Below are 21,859 nucleotides of genomic sequence, written 5' to 3' on the forward strand. Positions count from 1 at the left end.
AAGATACATGTTATTGTTATGAGCCAGTATCACTAATTCCAACATATAAACCCCCATCACCCCAGTTACTGTATCAATCCATCTCATCTGTGGTCTTCCTCTCCTGTATTTCCAAAAATGATGTCCTTCTCCAAGGACTGGTATCTCCTGGCCACGTGCTCAAAGTATGTGAGATGGAGCTTCAAAATCCTAGACTTCAAGGAGAGACTTGTTTTCACCCTCTCCAAGAGAGACTTATTTGCTTTCTTGCAAATAGTGTCTATGGTATTTTCAAGACTCTTGTCCAGCACCACAACTCGAAGGCATCTATTCTTCTTCTGTCATCCTTAGTCATGGTCCAGCTCTGATGTTCTCTTCGCAAGCAACTGCAAAGAGTATGGCCTGGATTAGGCGTACCTTAGTCTCTAGACAGACATCGTTGCTTTTCAGCACTCTGGAGAGGTCCATGACAGCAATTCATCTTTTCATTTCCTGCCTACTGGTACTGACTGTGGAGCAGAGCAAGCTGTAATTGTTAACAACCTCAATCTCTTATGGAGCTGCCAATAGGCCCAGTGGTGAGAATCTTCATCTTCTTGATGTTGTGCTTCAATCATATTGAAGACTACAGTCCTTGACCTTCTGCAGCAAGCACTTCAGGTCTGTCTCAGTTTCAGCAAGCAAGGTTGTGTCATCTGCATAATGTAATTTGTTTATGATTCTTCCTCCAATCCTGACGCCACATTCTTCCTCTTAAAGCCTGCTTCCCGTATGATCTGTTCTGCATATAGACTGAAAAGGTATGGAGATATAGGACGCACGCCAGACATACTCGTTTCCTGATTTTTTTGAACCATGCATGTCTCCCAGATCTATTCTGAGGGCTGCTTCTTGGTTCAAGTAAAGGTTTTACATAAGCACAATCAAGTGTTCTGGGATTCCAATTTTCCTCAAGGTTAGCCACAATTTGTGTGATCCACACTGTCAAATGCTTTTGCATAGTCAATGAAACATAGATAGACTTTCCTCTGGTATTCTTTTGCCAAGATCCATCTGATATTGGCTATAATGTCTCCAGTGTCACAACCTCTTCAAAACCCAGCTTGTATTTCTGGTAGTTCTGTCAAGCTGTTTCTGGGTAATCTTCAGCAGGATTTTGGTAGTGTGTACAGACATATTTTTACTCAATCCACACCTACCCCACAAAATACCCATGAAAACCATACACCTTAAAGGGAAAATTCATGAGATAAGGAAATTCAACTTTTCTGATTTTTTTTTTTTGGCTTTGTCATTTAGAGTATAATGATGACCAAAAGCTAACTGACCATTTCGTGCAAAGGATGATATGGACCCTATACCATTGAAATATTTTGAGCATTTCTGTAAAACTAAGAAGAGTTAAACTCTACTTTGCACATATGATCACTGTTCTAGGAAAGAGCGCTTCAGTGGGATAATTAAATTGAGGAATCCCTCCCTATTAGGTTGAGACCTCTTATTCCTTCTATTTGATTTCCTGTCCAAAGAGATTCCATTACTTCCCACCATCTCATAAAGAAATCCCCAGAGATGACATCATTGTAGTACTTACATTTAAAGCATTCTTTGCAGCTTCTGCTTCTGAGCGACTGTCAAAACTGACAAAACCTACAGGCTGAGAAAATAAAAAGAAATATGAAGAGAAAATAACTAGGAGATGTCTTATTTTTCTGGGACAAGGTTAATGCCACACTGAGGCGTTAAGTTAAAGAAATGACCACAGACAACGGTGAGACATAAGAAAACCAGTCCAGAAAAATCATGACTCAATGACTTAGTAAAATTTCTAACATGAATCAAAAGCTGGTTCTTCAAGGGCAGAGCTGGGAATTGTTTTGTTTTTTTACAAAAAAAAATCTCCCCAAGGGGTGGAAGGTGAGTAGCTGTGAACATGAGGCCAGGGAAAAACCTGGTCAGAGGCTCTGCTTTCATAAATCAAATTCTCTGTACCTCAGTATCTTCTTTTAAAAGGGAAAGACGGAACCAAATCACTTTTTGGTACATTTTAATTACAATGAATAAAAGCCCTGTCTTCTCACTGTATGAACAGGATTACAAAGCAAATATTTTAATCTGAACTCCCAAGAGAAAGTTAAAAAATTTCAGGGTTTAATTATGCATATGTACAGGGTAATGGGGTCGTAGGTGTCGGGGACAATGAAGTTGGCTCAGGATAGGGCAAGGTTCACAGCTGTTGTTCATATAGTCACTGTAAGCCATACTCAACTCAATAGCACATAACCACCACATCATTTCAGGTAAATAGAGATTACAATCCATTGAGCTCAGTATTTTGCAGTTCACATTCATGCTTTCAAAATAGCTCATTCCTGATAAACAGAAAGTGCTTGCTGAGAGATGAAAACTGAGGTGAGCGTGCTGAGGATTCAGAGGGTTTTGGTGTTGTTTTTTTTTTTTAAAGCATGTAGCTAAAAAAATTCAAGATGCTACTAGGAACTCTTAGGGTCATCTTATTCCATACCTTTTAAGTTTCATTCTAAACTTGTGACTTAGCTCATAGATATTAGAGCTCTGAAAGACAGCATGGTTCTTTATGATTTGATATTCCTATCACTTTTAAAGTTATCTATTTAACTTTATAAGAAGTAACAGGGAAAACTGGGAATACACATGAATTTGGATGATGATTAATTCACTATTTCCTTTGAAGTTTGAATATACAAGCCAATCCTAATAATTACGATTTTTCAGTATGGTTCAGTTTTTCAATCTGATTCTGTGTTTACTGTCCCTGGGGACAGCTCCAAACATTCTACCCAGAGACAGCAACTTATGAATCACTTTCCTCTCTTGATTCCTAACAGATCTCACTCCTTAGAGTAACAAGAAAAAAATCAGATTCTAATGAGAATGAATAAAGAATACTGGACTCTAAGTAAAATTCCTGAAGAAAGAGAATTTAAAGTTAACACAGAAGTGACAATTTATGCACAAGTCTGATTCTTACCTGCTTAGACGTGAGCTTTATAAGAGAACCTTCATAGCCCTGAAAATAAAGAAAAACCAAGATTAGTGGAGAAGTTCTAGAGGAAGAAAAACAAAAATGAAACATTGTTTTAAAAGTGGATTGTTAAAGTAAAAGCCGTCCCCTTTTCCTTATGACTCAGGGTGATGAAGTCTCTCTCAGGGAGGAGTGATAGGGAATGGCAAAGGATACACTGACAAAGAAGATTAATCAGAACTGGCTTTGACAAGCACTGTGGCATTTGGACAAGAACAAACTGGGAGGAGGGTAGAGAGAATAGTGCAACAATGAATGAGTGGAAGCCCAAAATCTCTGTAAATGTTTATGAAAATTAATAAAATATAATTATAGAAAAAAAAATTAAGTAAAAGCAAATCCCTTCATGAATATCTATTTCATTCTCCTCACAAATGCCTCTTGGGAAAGACTATATTTTGTTGTCCACAAGTATACTTGCAACACAGCTCATTCCTGGTGAACAGAAAATTCCTTGCTGATAGATAAAAAGTGAAGAGGGCATTTATATATATATACAAATAAATATATGTATAGCTATGTTCACATATTTACAGCCTAAAAGCCAAAGGAACATATGCAATGATGGTGAAATAATTATTGTTTCCAAGAGATAAAAGTTTTCATATAAATAGGAAAAAGAATGAGATCAATTTAATGAGAATGATTATTTGGTAAAATAACAAGGATAAACCCTACTAAAACACCAAACTCACTGCTATGAATTGATTCCAGTTTAGCAACCCTAAGAGACAGGTGTAGAAGCACCCCACAGGGTGTCTATGACTGCAACTTAAAGAAGTAGATTGCTACATCTTTCTCCCTGCAAATCATTAGTGGCTTCAAACTGCTTACACTTTTGGTTAGTAGTTGAATGCTTAACCACTGTGCCACCAAGACTCATAAAAAACATACTAGGTAGAAACTTCAAGAAGACAAAGATTCTCACCACTGGACCAATCGGCAGCATCAGGATGGATGGTGAAGAGATTGAGATTGTACACAGCTTTAGTTTGCTTGGCTCCATAGTCAACAGTCTTGGCACCAGCAGCCAGGAAATTAAAAGGCGCATTGCCATGGGAAAGTCTGCTGTTAGGGACCTCTCCAAAGTGCTGAAGAGCAGTGGTGTCTCTCTGGAGACTAAGGTGCGTCTGATACAGGCCATAGTCTTCACAATCACCTGTTATGCATCAGAGAGTTGGACAATGACCAAGGAGGATAGAAGGAGAACTGATGCCTTTGAGCTGTGGTGCTGGAGAAGAGTACTGAGAATACCATGGACTGCTAGGAAAACAAATAGATTTGTCCTGGAGAGGGTTAAACCGGGTGGCTCCTTGGAGGCAAGGATTCTGAGGCTCCGTCTAACTTACTTCGGACATGTAGTGAGGATAGACCGGTCCTTGGAGAGGGACATCATGCTTGGGAGGGTGGAGGGACGGCGCAGGAGAGGAAGGCCCTCTATGAGGTGGATTGATTCAGTGACTGGGATAATTGGGATGGGAGTGTCAGAGACAGTGCGATTGGCACAGGACAGAGCGGAGTTTAGGGCTGTTGTACATAGGGTCGCTATGAGTCGCAGGCGACTCGACGGCACATAACAACAACAACAAGGTAGAAACTATTTAGTAACACTTGAACACTGCCAACAGAAGCTGTACAGGAAGTGATACTAAATACTGGTAGTAATTATTCTGTTTACTTATTGAAGCTGCTGAAGTGCACGCTGGTATCTGGTTGGGACATGCAAAAATCCCCTGTTCAGTCTTTACTCCAGTTCATCCTGAAAGGTAGATGCAAACAGCCCCTTTCATTCCTTGCTTCCATCTAGCCAGGCTCCTCAGAAAAAGGGAAACACGTTTTCTTTATTTCTAAGAGTAATCACTGGTTGATGGCTTACACTGATGTCCCAGAAGAGGGGAGAAAGCACCACTTGACATGACAACCCACTGCACAGATCAGTGGGGAGACAGAGCTGCAGACTCAGTTGAGAATTTAGGGAACTTTAATTAAAAGAAGGATGTTAAGGAATGTCTTAGGGACCTGACTTTAAGCATTGAAGTTTCTGAACAAGGTGTTGCTGTTGCTTCATCTTCATATAAACATTTTATCTCAAAGGTTTTACTTTGGGCCAAAGAGGTCATGCTTCACAACCCTGCCTCCTTTTTCAAGGTGCTCTCTTCCGAAAACCCGAAAACTCCTATGGGCCTCAGAGGCAAAGGACAAATGGATATTTCACCCAAGTACAACAGCACAGTCCAAGGATGGCTGGGCTCTGTTGTTTCTCAAGTCACAAAGAGAGAAGAAGCAAGACCACTTAATATTAAGTCTGATCATGGACAAGAGTCAGAGGGTTCCACAGGGTTTGAATCCTGGCTCTGCTATTTATTATACATTGTAAACATAAGCAAAATTTAGCCAGCTCTCAAGTTTTGATTATCCTCCTTTGGAAAAAAAGACAATGAGGCTAATCAATGCTAAAGGACTGTGGTGAAAATTAAATGAAGTGATTAGTTAAGTGTTTGCTGAAGCTCTCTTATAAATACAAAGGCAAAGCAGTACTTTTCGGTTCGTGTTGTTACCATGTGCCCTCAAGTTGATGACAATTCACAGTGACTCTACGAACGAAAGACTGGGACCTTGTCCTATCCTGCGTCATCCTCAAAATGCCAGCCATGCTGGAGTCTGCTGTTACAGTCACTGTGTCACTCCATTGTGTTAAGACTCTTTCTTTCTCTGACCTTCCACCTTTCCCAGTAAGATGTTTTTTCCAAAAATTTGTCCCTCCTGACAACATGCCCAAAGTATGCAGACCATATTTCACCATCATTGTCTCTAAGAAGCACCCTGGTTGCACTTTCCCCAAGACATATTTGCTTATTCTTCGGATGGACTATGGGTTATTCAGTACCCCTTGCCAGTTCCACAATTCAAAGGCATAATTCGTCTTTGGCCTTCCTTGTTCATTGTCACAAATTCTTTAAGATTTTTCTATTAGAAACACCAATTAACTTAAAAAAATCATCACTCTACGAAGGTAAGACAGTAAGAGCTGCTACTCTGTAGATGAAACACAGGAAATTCTATAAAGCTGGCCTTCTCTCCACACATGCCTTCTTTTCTACTTCCTTGCAGCAAACCTGGCATTCAGCATCCTTGGTGTCTTCTGTGCCGGCATCAGTACTCACTGTTGTTACAGTCAGGGGATGAGTGTCAGAGTGGAGTTTTATCTACTATTACATGATGTCTTCTTGGCACATTAGCTAGAATCTTATTATTGTTGGTTGTAACAAGCTTCCTCCACCCAGGTGTTTTCAGCTGTTGCTCTCTCTTCCCTAAAGAATTAGTTCCTGTCCCTCCACTTGCCCTTCCTCTGGCTGGGGACCAGCTTCAAGTAGGATGGATCTTTAAATAGAAATCAAGATGGCATATCACCTAATCATAATGATCTTTTAAAGTGCTAGGCAGTGCTGGTGACATGCCCTCCTAGTCCCCGGCCCTGAACACCTACCTCCCAGGCCCACAGTCGGCCCACTGCCAGCTCACTTACTCCTTTTTTCCAAAGGCTGACCTTCAAAGGCTATTCTACGGCGACATAATTATTTTAGCTTTATGCCAACTTCCTGTTAAGTTTTCAATCCCGTTAGCATTAAGTATCTCAAAAGTTATTTTATTTCCATGGTTACCATGGACAAGCAGTTAAATTCAGTATTTCATTACGTACCAGGGAAAATTCCCCTCAACTCAAATTAAGATATGCTCTGAGATTTTGTTTTTACTTTGTTTGAAGCTTGGGATATTTTTTCCCATGGTAAAAAGAACTGTGAATAGGTTCTTGGGTTAGTTCATCAAAGCCTATTTAACCTATTATGCTCCCAGAGAATAGTGCTAACATCACTGTTTGAACAAATAAGAACGCCTCCGAGATATCGAGGGAGTTCTACTGGCCTAGTGGATGAGGAATTGTCCTACTAATCCAAAGACATTTGAATCCATCAGCTGCTCTGATGAAGAAAGATGGACAATCTCCTCCTACACAATTTACTGTCTCTGAAAACCTGCTGGAGGAGCAGCTGTGAGTTGTTTCTGATGGATGGCATGTAACACACCACCCCCCCATCTCCCCAGGTACAGGGCTCAACCTAAGCTGTTGCAACTGATACATAAATTTTAATTATAATATTATAGATGATGTGTACTCAAAAGCACAGTCCTAAGTGCAGTAAAACAAAAGGGGAGGATACTAAAATTGTTCTAAGTGGAATATACAGAGTTGGGCCTGATTTCAAGTGCCTATCAGTCAAAGAAGAGATTTCTGTAGTCAATGCAGGACAAAAGACTGTCGCAGGCTTCCCTAACTAAGAATATGTAAGTTAAGTTCCCCTTAATGATTTTTTTTTTTAAAAACAAACCAGTAAATCAATAATAGGGTGCTCTGGTGGCCAATAGGTAAGGAGTTGGGCTGCCAACCCAAAGGAAGGTGGTTCAAATCCACCAGTTGCTCCAAGGAAGAAAGCTGGGTAATCTTCTCCTGTGCAGTTTATTGCCTCTTGAAAACCCACTAGAAAGTCAGCTACGAGTCAGTTCCAACTTGATAACAAATAACAGCAACAACAAAGACAAATAGGTAAGAGATACATATAAAGATGGGTGAAAGGAATGGCAATAAAACTGATGGGTGATCAGCACAACAACCTGATGAGAGAGGTGTGTAAGTGAGAAGAGTTCAGGTGCAACACAGAGACTGTGATTAATGTCCCAACCAAATATGAACCAATGGTTGAACAGAAAACCAATCAAACCAAAACTTTCAATCAAACCACAGTGAAGGGAAAGAAGCAGTATGAGGGCACTTCCGGGGTGATAAAATGTTCTCTCTTTTGACTGGTGTTGCAGTTACATGGCAGTTCATATGTATCAAACTCATTTGTGTATTGTATTGTATGTAATGCATCTCAGAAAAAAGGAGGTTTTTTATAGAGAATTAATTATGCTTCAAGGAAAAGGGAATATGTGCATTGCAATTAAACAGGTCAAAAACATAAAGATTGTTAGTCCATGATAAAATCAAACTTGAGAAGCTGTAAGAATACATAAATAGGTGATTGCATAGTTGCAAATGCTGAAGTATACTTGAAATAAAAAAAAAATTCAGACATTGGTATTTAAATAATCATCTGATATAATAACAATATAAAAAACAATTAAGAAACCCCCACATCACTTTATAAGGTGTTTTCTCAAATTTTTCATTTGTTCCTAAAAACAAAAACAACCTTAGAAGTACAAAATACAAAAAGCTTTTTGCATTCTTTTACATTTCGAAAAGACAGAAAAAAAGTACCTTAAATGGTCTGAAAAGCAGGTAGAGCTCACGGGGTTTGATATCCAGAGGAAGACCACTGACAAACAGGGTCCGAACCTGAAAAAAGACATTTTAGAAGTGGTCACAGAAGTGGACAACACAACTCATAATGTAAAAATCATTTCACCAAATATTCCATGACACCTATCTAACTGAATCTGTATCCATAAACATAAACAAGGCAATGGTAAAATGTCACTGAGCCAACTCTTGCACATTTCTTTGTAGATTATTTGAAGTGAATTACCACTAGCTAATTTCCATTTCTCCACCAGGATGGGAGTCTGTTGTACACTGCTGGCTTGCATGTTGTTCTGTTACTGGAACTTACTTAACTAGTATTTCAAATAGCAGCAAGGTCACGAATAGAGCACTGGCTTCAGCAAAGCTTCCAGACTAAGTCAAGTTTGGCAAAAACAAATTTACAAAATTCATCTGAAAACTCTATGGATCACATTAAAATATTGTTCAATACGGTGGCAGGTGATGAGCCTGTGAGGTTAGGGGGGACAACAGTGATGGCACCTAACACCCTCACAATAACCACAAAGACTCACACACATCAATTATCAAACAGATGGCACAGAATTGAGCCACACTGCCTTCTTCCGTATGTAAGGTTACCTGGACTCATCAACTAACAGGGTTTTAAATGGAGCTCTGGTGGCCTAGTGGCAAGAAGCTGCACTGCAATGACAGAGGCACACAGTTCAAAACCACCAGGTGCTCTGCTGGAGAAGGAGGAACAATCTCCTCCTGTACCAGTCAGATCCAATTTGACGGTACACTCACACACACACACACACACACACACACAAATAAAAATTCAAAACAAAACAAAACAAAACAAAACAAAAATCTAACAGGGTTTTTAATTTACTTAATGACGTTCTTTTCCAAATAGTCATCACTATTATTCACCATCGCAAGAACATGGAAACAGCCCAAATATCCAACCACAATTGAGTGGGATGGAATACAATGCAGCACGCAGGAGCAATGATTCTGAAAATCACTACATAACTTGGGAGGGAGTGGAGAGCATTAGGCTAAGTGAACTAAGCCAGTCCCATCAGGACAAATACTGTATAAGACCATTATTGTAGAATGTGTAGGTAGATGGATCCAAGGTGGGAAGAGGGGGGAACAGAGAGGTATGGATGGGAGGGTAGGGTGGTTAATCATAGGGTTGCACAATCTGATGGGTGAAGGGAAGGGTGGGTAAAGGAAATGGGAAAGATCTGGTGTGAAAAAAAACAATGTATAAGAACTTTGTAAGTAAACCCGTATAAAATAAAAATTTTATTTAATTTTTTTTAAATGGCTTAGTTAAAAAGGGGGGGAAATGTGCAGGAGGTTGCAGAAAATTTAATTAGCTACACACACACACACACACACACACACACACACACACACACACTTCAGGGCAGTAAACAGGCTATTCCTAATTATATAACATACATTTTAAAAGAGAAAATAGAAACAATTTTCGATTATCACTGCTCATAATGCCAGCTTGTAATTGCTTCCCTCACTGACATTGATAACTAAAACAGTTTTGATCAATAAGAAAATACAATTCAAACAAAACTAAGTAGCTGCCTGTTCAATCCCAAAAGAACAGGTCAGACTGGTTGACTGGTGCTCCTATTCTATAGGACAATCAACATGTAAAGACTCACTCACTCACACATGGAGTCAAAACAGACTCACAGCTGACCCTCCCCAGTGGTGGTGGATTCAAACTGCCAGAAACGCGCTGCCTTTAGGACAGCAGTGCAATTCCATGCAGACTACACCACCACTTACTCACTCATTGACATGTAGTTAGAACCAACTCATAGCGAACCCTCCAGTAGGGTTTCAGAGGCTAGAAACTGAGTGGAAAGAGATTGTTCATCTTTCTCCCACAGAGCAGCAGGTGGATTCAAACTGCCTTTGTTCGGATAGGCACTACCGACTCCTTACCCACTACACCACCAGAGTTCCCTAGGAAACCCTTTGAAGCATTTCTGCTGTCACATTATGTCATGGTTGAAAGTGACTTCAGAGAAAACAAATGATAATGTAACACAAACAACAACAACTGCTGTTCTATTAATTCTTACTCAAGAAAACTCCATATACGCAGCAGACAGAAATTTCTTTATTCTCACTGTTCTATTTCCACTGACTGATCTAGCTTCCCTTCCACTCCATGCCGCCTTTGCATCTGGGTCAATGTTAACTGCTTGTTTCATATAACTGATAATTTAAAGGGACTCATTATTCATAGGTGCTACTGATGATTAAAAAAAGAAAGTCTATTATTTGGCTGACAAGTGACCTGGAGAAATTAATTCTAGGCAGAAAGTCTTGAAGATTTTTCTAATAGTTCAAGGAGATCATATTTTCTTTAGGTATTTGAGTTTCAATCTAGATTTTTATTCTATCCAGGACCTTCTAATATGTCCTGGGTCAGAATGATTGGTAGCATAAACCGACTTAGGGAGCCCTGGTGGCCTAATGGTAAGCAGCTGTGTTGCCAACCCGAAGGCACGTGGTTTGAATTCACCAGATGCTCTGCTGGAGAAGGAGAGTCAGTCTCCTGTGCCAGTCAGATCTGATTTGATGATACACAACAAAAAAAAGGGGGGGGGGGAAACATTTAAAAAAGTAAACCTTTAAAAAGCCCTCAACCCACTGAAAGGTTGGATGGCATATAACAACAATAACATAAGCAAGACTGGTAGTATATAAGCTGGTCTAAAGTTAGGAGAAGCTGTGGTTCATGTGGGTTATTAATCTTGTGAATGAATTTCTTCTTTGAGTTTATGTCCTTCATTTACTTTTGTACCATAAATAAAGGACAATAGTTGTGGTTGCTCACACGCTTTAAAGTGCTTAGATACCACTCATCAAACTAGCATGTCCTAACTCTTTCAGTCCTGTAAACCAAGCCAGGGAGTTGTCTGGATGTGTCTAGAAGTCTCCATTACTCTATTCCTCTACTGGGCTGAATTTTGTCCTCCAACGTACATAAATGTTGTTGCTGTTTCCATGTGCTACCAAGTCAACTAGGATTTACAGCAATCCTATGAACAACAGATCTAAACTTTGCCCTATTCTCAATCTCTATCACCCTCAAATCCATTGTTACAGTCACTGTGTCAATCTATCTCCTGAAGGTCTTGCTCTTTCATAGACTACCTTTCCTAGCATTGTTTCCTTTTTCCAAGAACTGTCCCCTCTCGACAACACACTCAAAGTAGGTAAGCTGATGGTTCACCAACCTTACCCCTAATGACCATGGTCATTTAAATAATTTGCTTTGCATTTGAGAGCTAAGACAATGAACAAGGAGGGCAGAAGTCTCTTTAGAATTCACTTTGAATTTTGGGCAGCTCTTGTCCTAGCCATTTTTAAGTCTTTAACAAGATTCTACTTGCATGTGAGAGGACCTTTATTTGCTAATTTGGCACTTGGAATGAGAAGAAGCAGCTGTTAACAAAAAACAGTCTCAAACTAATTTGAAAATATTATCAACATAACGTTTATTTTTAAAAAATAACATTCAGTAAGATTTTTTTTATATTATTAGTATCACTCATTCACCCATTGGCATCAAGTTAGAACCAATTCATAGCTGACCCTCCAGTGGATTTTTGGAAGACAGCCTGCGCTATGCAGACGACACAAACTTGCTTGCTGAAAGTGTGGCAGACTTGTAGTACTTGCTACAGAAGATTAAAAATTACAACCTTCCATATGGATTACATCTCAACATCAAAACTACAAAAATCCTCACCACATCATGACAGATGAAGAAAAGATTGAAATTGTTAGCGACTTCATCTTACTTGGATCCACAATCAACACCCATGGCACCAAGGTAAAGTCAGCCATCAGAAACCTCTCCAAACTAGGGTGCAAGATGTCAGGTTGAGTACAAGTGTACATGATTCAAGCATGGTCTTTTCAATTACATGATATATCTGAGAGCTGGACAATGAATAAGGATGACAAAAGAATAGATGCCTTTGACTTGTGGTATTGGAGAAGAGTACTGAATAAGCCCAGGCACTGCCAAAAGAACAAACGGATACATTTTGGAGAAGGTGTAGCCAGAATGCTCCTTGGAAGCAAAGATAACCAAGGTTCATCTCAAATACTTTGGCAAGTTGTTAGGACAGACTATTCTCGGGAAAGGGACATCATGTTTAGGAGGGTGAAGTGTTGAAAAAATGAGGAAGACCTTTACCCAGATGGACTGATACAGTGATTGCAGCAATGGGTTCAAGTATGTCAGAGACTGGAAGACACTACAGGACAGGACAAGGTTAAGAACTCTTGTTCGCAGGGCCACTGTAAGTTGTGCTTAATCAATACTCAAGTCAAGAGTACCCCAAAACAACAATAACAACACAGAAGGAACACCCTGCTGGCACTTCCTCCAAGACAGATTTGCTTGTGACAAAGTAACATCATACCATCTGCAGATGTTGATGATTTTTCCTCCAAATCTAATGTCACATTTCCCCCACCCCATTTAGTACAGAAAGTCAAGTGATCTGTTCCCCAAACAGGCTGAACAGATATGGAGAAAGCATACTGTCTTCATGCATACTTTCCCTGATTTTAAACCAGGCCATTTCCCTTGGCCTATTCAGGCAACTGCTTCTTGGTCTATGTATATAGGTTTCCCATGAGCACAATTAAGTGTTCTGGGATGCCCATACTTCTTAATGTTACTAATAATCTGTTCAATCCACATACTCAAATGCCTTTGTATACTCAATAAAACATGAGTAAATCTCTTTTCGTTATTCTTTGCTTTCAATCAAGATCCATCTGACATGTGTAATGATATCAATCAATCCACACACACCATGTCCAAGCATGACGTACCTCTCCAGGGAATAGCCTCTTCTAACAACTCGCCAAAGTATGTGAAAAGCTTTGTCATCTTTGCCTCCAAGAAGCACTGTTGTTGTAGCTATCTCCAAGACATATATGTTTATTCTTTTGGCAGTCTCTGGGCTATTCTGTACTGTTTCCCAACACCAACTCAAAGACATCAATTCTTTTGTTATCTACATACACAACTTCATGGTACCTAAGATCAGGTCACCTGAGCTCTCTAATATTCAGCAAGATTTTTCATTACACACACACACACACACACACTCTTGTTGTTGTTGTGTACTGTCGAGTCAAAACTGACCCACAGCTGACCTTCCAGCGGATTTTCAGATGCAGTTTCAGGGCACAGGAGAGTGCCCATACTCCTCCGGGGCTGCTGGAGGCCTCAAACCACGTGCTTTTGGGATTGCAATGCATCTTCTTGCCACTAGGCCACCAGAGCTCCCTATGCATATTTACACACATATGTAAGTATTTGGTGATACAATGTGAAAGCTATAGTGATTCCTCATAATGATACAGCAAATGGTTGTAGAGTGATAAAGAGTGGAATGAAACACTCTCTAATCCTATCCCAGCCCCAATCAGAAATAAGTTAAAACCTCTTCTTTCAGAAAAGATAAAAAGGGAGGAAACCAAACCAAGTGGGGGTACCCTTAATAACACCAAGAAATAATTGCCAGGGATAAAGAGCATTGTTGTTTTGGTTTTTTTTAACCTGGGTATGATGAATGCCATGAAACACAGAGGTCTCTAGAGAACACCAGGCCGACAGATGTTAAGGGAAACAAGGACCTTCTTCCACAACCAACAGATAAAGTTTTCTATAGGGCACTCACTGCCATGGGGTTAGAAATGACTGACAGCTGGCCCTCCATGGATTTTGGAGCCTTTCAATTACGTGGGAGGAGACTGTCCACCTTTCTCCAGAGGAGTCATTAATAGATTTGAATCACCAGAGAGGGTTAGTAGCTCAACTCCCTACAGACTATTTGTTACCAGAGCTGGCACACAGAAACCAAATTTCTTATCTCCTAAACTATAAGAAAATACATTTCTGGGTTCAAGCTACCCACTTGTAATTATCTATGGGATAGCAGCATTAGACAACTATGGCAGTCTCTACGTGGTTTGTTATCTATGCAGATTTTTATGTGTACACACACATATTCATATGCCCACAGACATATCTGTCCATGCACGTGCATTTTCTTACATAAGTTTTCCACATATTCATCAAAATCTATGGGACCCACATATTTTGGTCACTAAAGTACTGTTGCAAAACTGTATTTTATAACATTTAATGAAACTGTCCCTCTATCTATTTACTTTAGTCAAGTTGTACTGCCTTCACTCATATTAGGTTGTGTCTTTCCCATCACTAAAAATGTCTACCATATAGAAAGTGATTCTCCCTCCTTTTGTTATCCTGGTTACTCATCAAAGAAGCCGGTTTCTGTGGTGTTTTGTTTTTTTTTAAATGTTGAAGGAAACATTTATTTAGATTTAGCCAGCTGGACTCAGAGTAGACAATTTTATTTGCAATATCCAAAGCATCATAATTAAGAGTCCATTGAACACATGACTTCTTTTCTTCCTGCCTGATCAAGGTGCTGCTGACCTTGGCTCCATCAATGTCACAGACCGCTTCACAGCCTGTTTGATCTGATGCTTGTTAGCCCTGACGTTCACACCGATCACTAGTGTGTTGTTATCATCAATCTTCTTATAGCTGGACTTAGTGATCAGGGCAACTTGGTGGCGGCATAGTGGTCAAGCTTGTTTCTCCTGGGCGTGGATACTAGGGTTGCCAGAAGGTGAGTGATGTGAAGATGCTTTTTGTACATGACTACAGATGCCTTTCAGCACTACATTCTAGGCTTTGATGACTTTACTTTGACTTCAGTTTCCAGAGAGTTAAGGGCTATCAATAACAACTTGAAAAGAACATATCTATCTTTTAAATTACTTTCCAAATATTTTTACAGTATGGTACATTTTATTGGTTACTGTTGAAATGTTAACCTTGCATTCTTGGGATAAAAGTTAGTGAGGATGTACTTTTTATGCACTGCCAGTTTTAATTTGCTAAAGTGTTCTTTTGACTTTTTGCATCTATCTTCATAAAGGTTCTTTTCCTGTACCATCTTTTCTTTTAAAAAAAATCAGGATAATGTTGACTTTGTAGAATGAGTTTAGAAGTATTCCTTCTTTTTCAATTCGCTAAAGAACATGTGTGTGTCTATTTGGGTAAGCTGATCTCTCTTTTCTAAATGGTAGAAGTCACTACTTACTCACCTAGGCATACAGAGTTTTCTTTGTGGGGAAGAGTATAATAGAATTCAGTATCTTATATAGACACAGTATTACTTAAGTTATTTACCTAAGGGAATTTTGGTAAGTGCATTGCCTAAGGAATTTTTCCAATTCCTCTAAGTGTTAAATTTCTTGGCATAAAATTGTTCATAATATTTTCTAATAATCTTTTCAGTCTATTTAGATTACAGAGTTTCTATTCTCACCACCACACTTTTACATTTAAACTATTAAGTAGCCAAACCAGGGTTCACCATGATAAACACTTAGGAAAACTTTTCCAATGAAAGAACAAATGTATGTAGCCAAATGAACTTTTTACAGCAGGTCAAGTAATTATCCAGGGCAGTCCTTAATTTACCAGCAGTGTCTATGACACCACAGGCCTGGCTCTATGCCTTTAGTAGCCACAGATGTTTATTTAAGACACATGGGTAAACACATTTTCCAGTTAAGGACACAACATGACTAGTGGAAGTTTCACTGATGAAGCTGCTGACAGTTCTATCCCAAAGGGACTTTAATGGATCCTGTAGATGTACTTCCAAAATCATACTTGCCCCAATAGGAGTGAAACAATAAAGGCTAGTAGAAAATGTCCTTCCATGAACAGTAAAAGCAAAAGCTTTCTTGGCTCAGTCATTATCTTTCATTCCTTCAGAGGCCATAAGTCATGTTGGGTAAAAGTGAACATGTATTGTTAAATGGCACTACTAGATTCCATTGGGAAAAAAAAAGGCTACATTTCAGAGACTGGATTTTGAATTAAGAATCCAAATCATTAAGAAAAATCATGGTGTGTTTAAGCCTTGCACAGTAGAAAGGCTAAAATCAGGTCTTGAAATGGTAAAGCGCTAACTTAATGAAAAAACAAATTGTATTTTAACTTGTTGCTGTTGTGTACTGTCGAGTCAGAACTGCCCCATAGCTGACCCTCTGGTGGATTTTCAGAGACAGTTAACCGCAGGGGAGGAGACTGTCCATTCTTCCTTCCCATGGCAGCTGGTGGCCTCAAACCACATGCTTTCAGGACTGCAGTGTAGCTCCTTACCACTAGGACACCAGAGATCCCGACAAAACGTAATCATGATAATTAAAATCAAGACCTAATAGAGAATAATCCCAATACTTTTCAATCATTGACAGTATTGGGTAAATAGTATAATGTATAAAGGTTATAAAAACGTTTCCTATTTATATTACCCTTCTAATTGCCATGGAGTTGTAAGCTGACCCACTATTGTGTTTTAAGATAAATCACATGGGAAAGAGATTGCCCATCTTCCTCCGTCAGATGCACTGGTGGATTCAAACTGTCAAAGAAACATTGCCTCTGGGCTAGCAACTCGAATCACGACAGGCTGAGCCATCAGAGCTCCCTGTATATATTTTGTTTATACAAACGTCTCAAGGATCATTTCTAACTGCATTAAACTGTCCTCCGGAGGTTCTTCCTAATTCAAAGGCCAGCAGTAACTGTTGTTATGTGCTGTCACAGAGGGTATGACTCATAGTGACCCTATGAATGATAGATCTGAACCAAGAATGATAGATCTGAACCCTCTGACCTACTTGAGCTCAAAGCTGAAGTCACTGTGTCAACAGTTCTTGTTAAGAGTCTTCCTCTCTTTTGCTAACAATTCACCTTTCCTAGAATGAGATTCCTTTTCAAGGAATACTCCCTTTTTTAGCAACATGCCCAAAGTATGTGAGATAAAGCATCACCATCCTTGCCTCCAAGGAGCACTCTGGCTGTACCTTCTCCAGACGTATCTGCCTGTTCTTTCTGCAGTCCGTGGAATATTTAGTAGTCTTGCCCTCCTTATTCACTGTTCAGCTCTCAAATGCATAGGTCAGTGAAATGACCACAGCCTTTAATGATTGAGGACTAACAAACCAGGTGCTAATCAGTCCTTAAACTGGAATGACTGCTTCTCAGTAATTTAGAGAGGTCCCTGATGGCAGATTTTTGCAACGCAGTATGTCTTTTGATTTCTTGACTGTTGGTGCCAAGAGTGTTGACTGTGAATTCAAGTAAGAGGAAGTCCTTGATAATTTCAATCTTTTCTTCATCTATCATGATGTGGCTTATAAACCCCGTGATGAGTATTTTGTTTTCTTGAAATTGAGATATAATCCAAATTGAAGACGGAAGTCTTTGATCTTCTGTAGTAAGCACTTCAAGTCCTCCTCACTTTCAGTAAGCCAGGTTGTGTCATCTACACAATGAAGGCTGTTGTTGAGTCTTCCTCCGACCCTGAGACCACATAAAGTCCAACTTCTCAAATTATTTGTTCAGCATACAGACTGAATAAGTACAGAGAAAGGATACAGCCCTCGTTCACACTTTTCTTGATTTTTAAACCCTTGCTCTGTTTGGAAAAGAGCCTCTTGGTGGTGGTGGTGGTGATTGACGTTGAGTTGAGCACGACTCATAGCAACCCTATGAACAAAAGGCATGAAGTCCTTCTAAAACTACTGGGGCTTCTCAAAGTTCATAAAAGTTTCCAGAAGTATGTTGTTTGGGAAGTGGATGCCACTCCTGAGGTATAATTTTGTATGAAAATGAGTAAATGTTCTGGAATTCACATTCTTCTTAATGTTAACCATAGTTTTTATGGTCCACATAGTCAATTGCTGTTGCACAGCCAATAAAAGAGAGACATCCTTCTGGTGTTCTGCTTTCTTTCAAGATCTATATCATATCTTTGATGCATGGCCTCTTCTAAACTCAGCTGAAAGTTCTGGCAGTTCTTTATCAATGCACTCTTCTGGTCATGACTATACAGTCATTGTACCAAAAGGAACTGGAGGACACAGAAGAATTTCATGAATCAACGTATGAGCAAGAGCCTGTGGTGATGAAGGAAGAAGTTCAAGCTGCTCTGAAAGAACTGGCAAAAAATAAGGCCCCAGGAGTTGATGGCATACTGATGAACATATTTCAACAAACAAATGTTGCCCTGGATGTACTCACCAAACTGTGCCAAGAAATCTGGAGGACAACCACCTGGTCTACTGACTGGAAGTGATCTATATTTATTCCTACTCCAAAGAAAGATGATCCAACAGAGTGTGGAAATTACCGAACAATATCATTGATATCACATGCAAGCAAAATTCTGCTGAAGATCATCAAAAAAGGACCAGAACAGCACATCAACAGAGAACTGCTAGAAGTGCAGGCTGGGTTTAGAAGAGGCCGTGGAACTAGGGATATTATAGCTAATGTCAGATGGATCTTGACTGAATGTAGAGAGTACCAGAGGAATGTCTATCTGTGTTTCACTGACTATGCAAAGGGATTTGACTGTGTGAACCATAACAAACTATGGCTGGCTTTGAGAAGAATGGGAATCCCAGGATACTTGATTGTGTTCATGCAAAACTTATTCTTGGACCAAGAGGCAGTCGTCAGAGCAGAGCAAGGAAACACTGCATGGTTCAAAATTGGGAAAGGTGTGCATCAAGGACATGTCCTATCTCCCTATCTTTTCAATCTAAATGCAGAACAGATTATCTGTGAAGCTGGGCTCTATGAGGAGAAGTGTGGCATCAGGATTGGAGGTAAGATTATCAATAATCTGCGTTATGTAGATGACACAACCCTGCTTGCTGAAACTGAGGAGGACCTGAAGCACTTGCTGTAGAAGGTCAAGGATTGCAGCCTTCAATATGGACTGAAGCTCAACATCAAGGAAAGAAAGATACTCACCACTGGGCCAATTGGTAGAATCATGATAGATGGTAAAGAGATTGAGATTGTTGACAGCTTCAGTTTGCTTGGCTCTACAATCAACACTCTTGGTACCAGCAGCCAGGAAATTAAAATATGAATTGCACAGGGAAAGTCTACTGTCAGAGACCTCTCCAAGGTACTAAGGAGCAATGATGTCACTCTGGAGACTAAGGTGTGTCCAATACAGGTCATGGTCTTTGCTATTTTTTGCTATGCATCAGAGAGCTGGACTATGACTAGGGATGGTAGAAGGACAGTTGATGCCTTTGAGCTTTGTTGCTGGAGAAGAGCACTGAATATACCATGGACTGCTAGGAGAACAAACAAGTTTGTCCTGGAAAGGGTGAAGCTGGGCTGCTCCTTGGAAGCAAAGATTCTGAAGCTTCGTCTGACATACTTTGGACATGCTGTAAGGTGGGACCAGTCCTTGGAGAGGGCCGTCATGCTTGGGAGGATGGAGGGACAGCACTGGAGAGCAAGACCCTCAATGAGATGGACTGATTCCGTCACTAGAGTAATGGAGATAGGTGTGTCAGAGACAATAAAGTTGGGAAGAGATAGAGCAGGGTTTAGGGCTGTTGTACAGAGGGTTGCTATGAGTTGCAAGCAACTTGAGAGCACATATCAACAACAACAACAACAACAACATTTTGCTTGCATGTGATGTTAAGCATAAGTGTCAAATAACTACCACAGTCTGTTGGACCACTTTTCTTGGAAAAAGGAACAAAAATGTTTCTCTTCTAGTCAGTTGGCCAGGTAACTGTCTTCCAAATTTCTTTGCCCTGACTAGTGAGCACATCCAGGCTGCATTGTGGATATCAGCTGAACTTTCTGGGCTTCAGGCCTATTAAGCCGGCGTCACTGGCCTTGGGCCTGCTGAGGTGGTATCCAACATCCCTAAGCATTCCAGATCTGGCACTGTCACCTTGCTGAGGGAATCCCTGCTGTCAGCACCGTAATAATCTGGATGTTTGCTTGTCCTTAGTATTTGGTCTTAGGGGTTTAATCACATGTCTGCCAGTTTCTTATATTGGGGGAGAGATCTGCATGTTGCTGTTCTTAATTGCTTAGGTATGTTATGTGTAAGTTTGCTTTTCTATCATCTATTCTTATTGGGAAAGTGATTGTCTGTCCAATGCTGTATCAAAGCAGAGCTCCCAGATTCAGACTAGGAGGAAGGGACTGGCTAGTCACTTTTGAAATAACAGACCTTTGGAAACTCTAGGAACAGCAGAGCACATAAACACAGTTACATAAAGCACTGGAGGGAGAGGCCTCATATTGGAGTTAGAAGACACTAAAAATAAATAAAAAGGAAGAACAAGTGCAAATATTCATTAACAATTGGAACGTGGGATGTATGAAGTAGGAATACAGGAAGCTTAATCATTGGAAAAAATGAAATAGAATGCATAAAGATTGACATACTAGGCATTAGCGAGCTCAGATGGACTAGCACTGGCCACTCTGAACCAGACAATTATATGACTTACTATTCTGGGAATGAAAAATTGAAGAATGGTGTTACATTCATAGTTTGAAAGACCATTTCAAGTACAATACTATCAGTGACATGACACATTCATGTGCATACAACGAAGATCTATCACTACCACTATTATTTCAATATATGCACTAATGGCTAAAGCCAGAGAGGAGGAAACTCATTTCTTCTGGCTTGGATCCAAAATCAGTACCTTTGGTACCAGCCGTTAGGAGATTTGGAGACATAAAGCTTTGGGAAAGTCTGCTGTCGCATACCCTGCCAAAGTACTGAACAACAATGATTTCAGTCAAAAGATTAAGGTGTGCTTAACTAAAGTCTTAGTCTTTCCAATCACTTGAGCTGAACAATGAATGAGGATGACAGTAAAAGAATTTGTGCCTTTGAGTTGTGGTGAAGAATGCGGAATATCCCACGTACTGCCAAAAGAATAAACAGAGATGTATCTTCAAGAAGGACATATCTTTCTGACAGTGCTTCTTGGAGGCAATGATGACAAAGCTTCATCTCACAAATTTGGTGATGTTGCTAGAAAAGGCTATCTCAACCAGCTGCATTAACAATGACTGCAGAATGGGCTCAGGTATGTCAGAGATAATGAAGATGGCACAGGACAGGACAGGGTTCAGATCTGTTATGCATAGGATCACTATGAGCCGTACTCTACCCGATGGTTATTACACCACCACCAAATTTTGCAGCCCAAAACTAAACAAGCATGCAATCAAGCTGAGTTAATGGTAAGTCGTGACTGGAATGCTACAGTTGGAAACAACAAAGTAGGAACACTAATTGGAAAACACAAACGTGGTGAGACAAATGAAGCTGGAGAACAAATGGCAATTTTGTATGCTCAATGATTTATTAGCTGCAAATACCTTTTTAAAAAAACATAAATGGTGACTATATTTATATGCACTTCACCTGATAGACTTCACAGAAATCAGATTAACTACATTTGTCAAAAGAATCATTGGAGAAGCTCAATACCATCAGTCAAAATCAGGC

At 39.8% G+C, this 21,859-nt stretch overlaps 1 protein-coding gene across 3 annotated transcripts in view; it reads right to left on the minus strand.

The window, feature by feature from the left end:
- The window catches only part of RBPMS (RNA binding protein with multiple splicing), a 261,429-nt gene that overhangs the window by 138,202 nt on the left and 101,368 nt on the right, over positions 1-21,859 (minus strand). For all 3 annotated transcript variants that reach the window (XM_006884131.1, XM_006884130.1, XM_006884129.1), the window contains exons 2-4: positions 8,364-8,441; positions 2,990-3,028; positions 1,574-1,636 (exon numbers count right to left, since the gene is read on the minus strand). In XM_006884131.1, coding sequence (XP_006884193.1) covers positions 1,574-1,636; positions 2,990-3,028; positions 8,364-8,441 — 180 coding nt within the window. The remainder of the gene's footprint in view (positions 1-1,573; positions 1,637-2,989; positions 3,029-8,363; positions 8,442-21,859) is intronic.

The sequence above is a fragment of the Elephantulus edwardii genome, unplaced genomic scaffold, assembly GCF_000299155.1.
Source record: "Elephantulus edwardii isolate Elephantulus edwardi_28Jun2011 unplaced genomic scaffold, EleEdw1.0 scaffold00031, whole genome shotgun sequence".
NCBI lineage: Eukaryota > Metazoa > Chordata > Mammalia > Macroscelidea > Macroscelididae > Elephantulus > Elephantulus edwardii.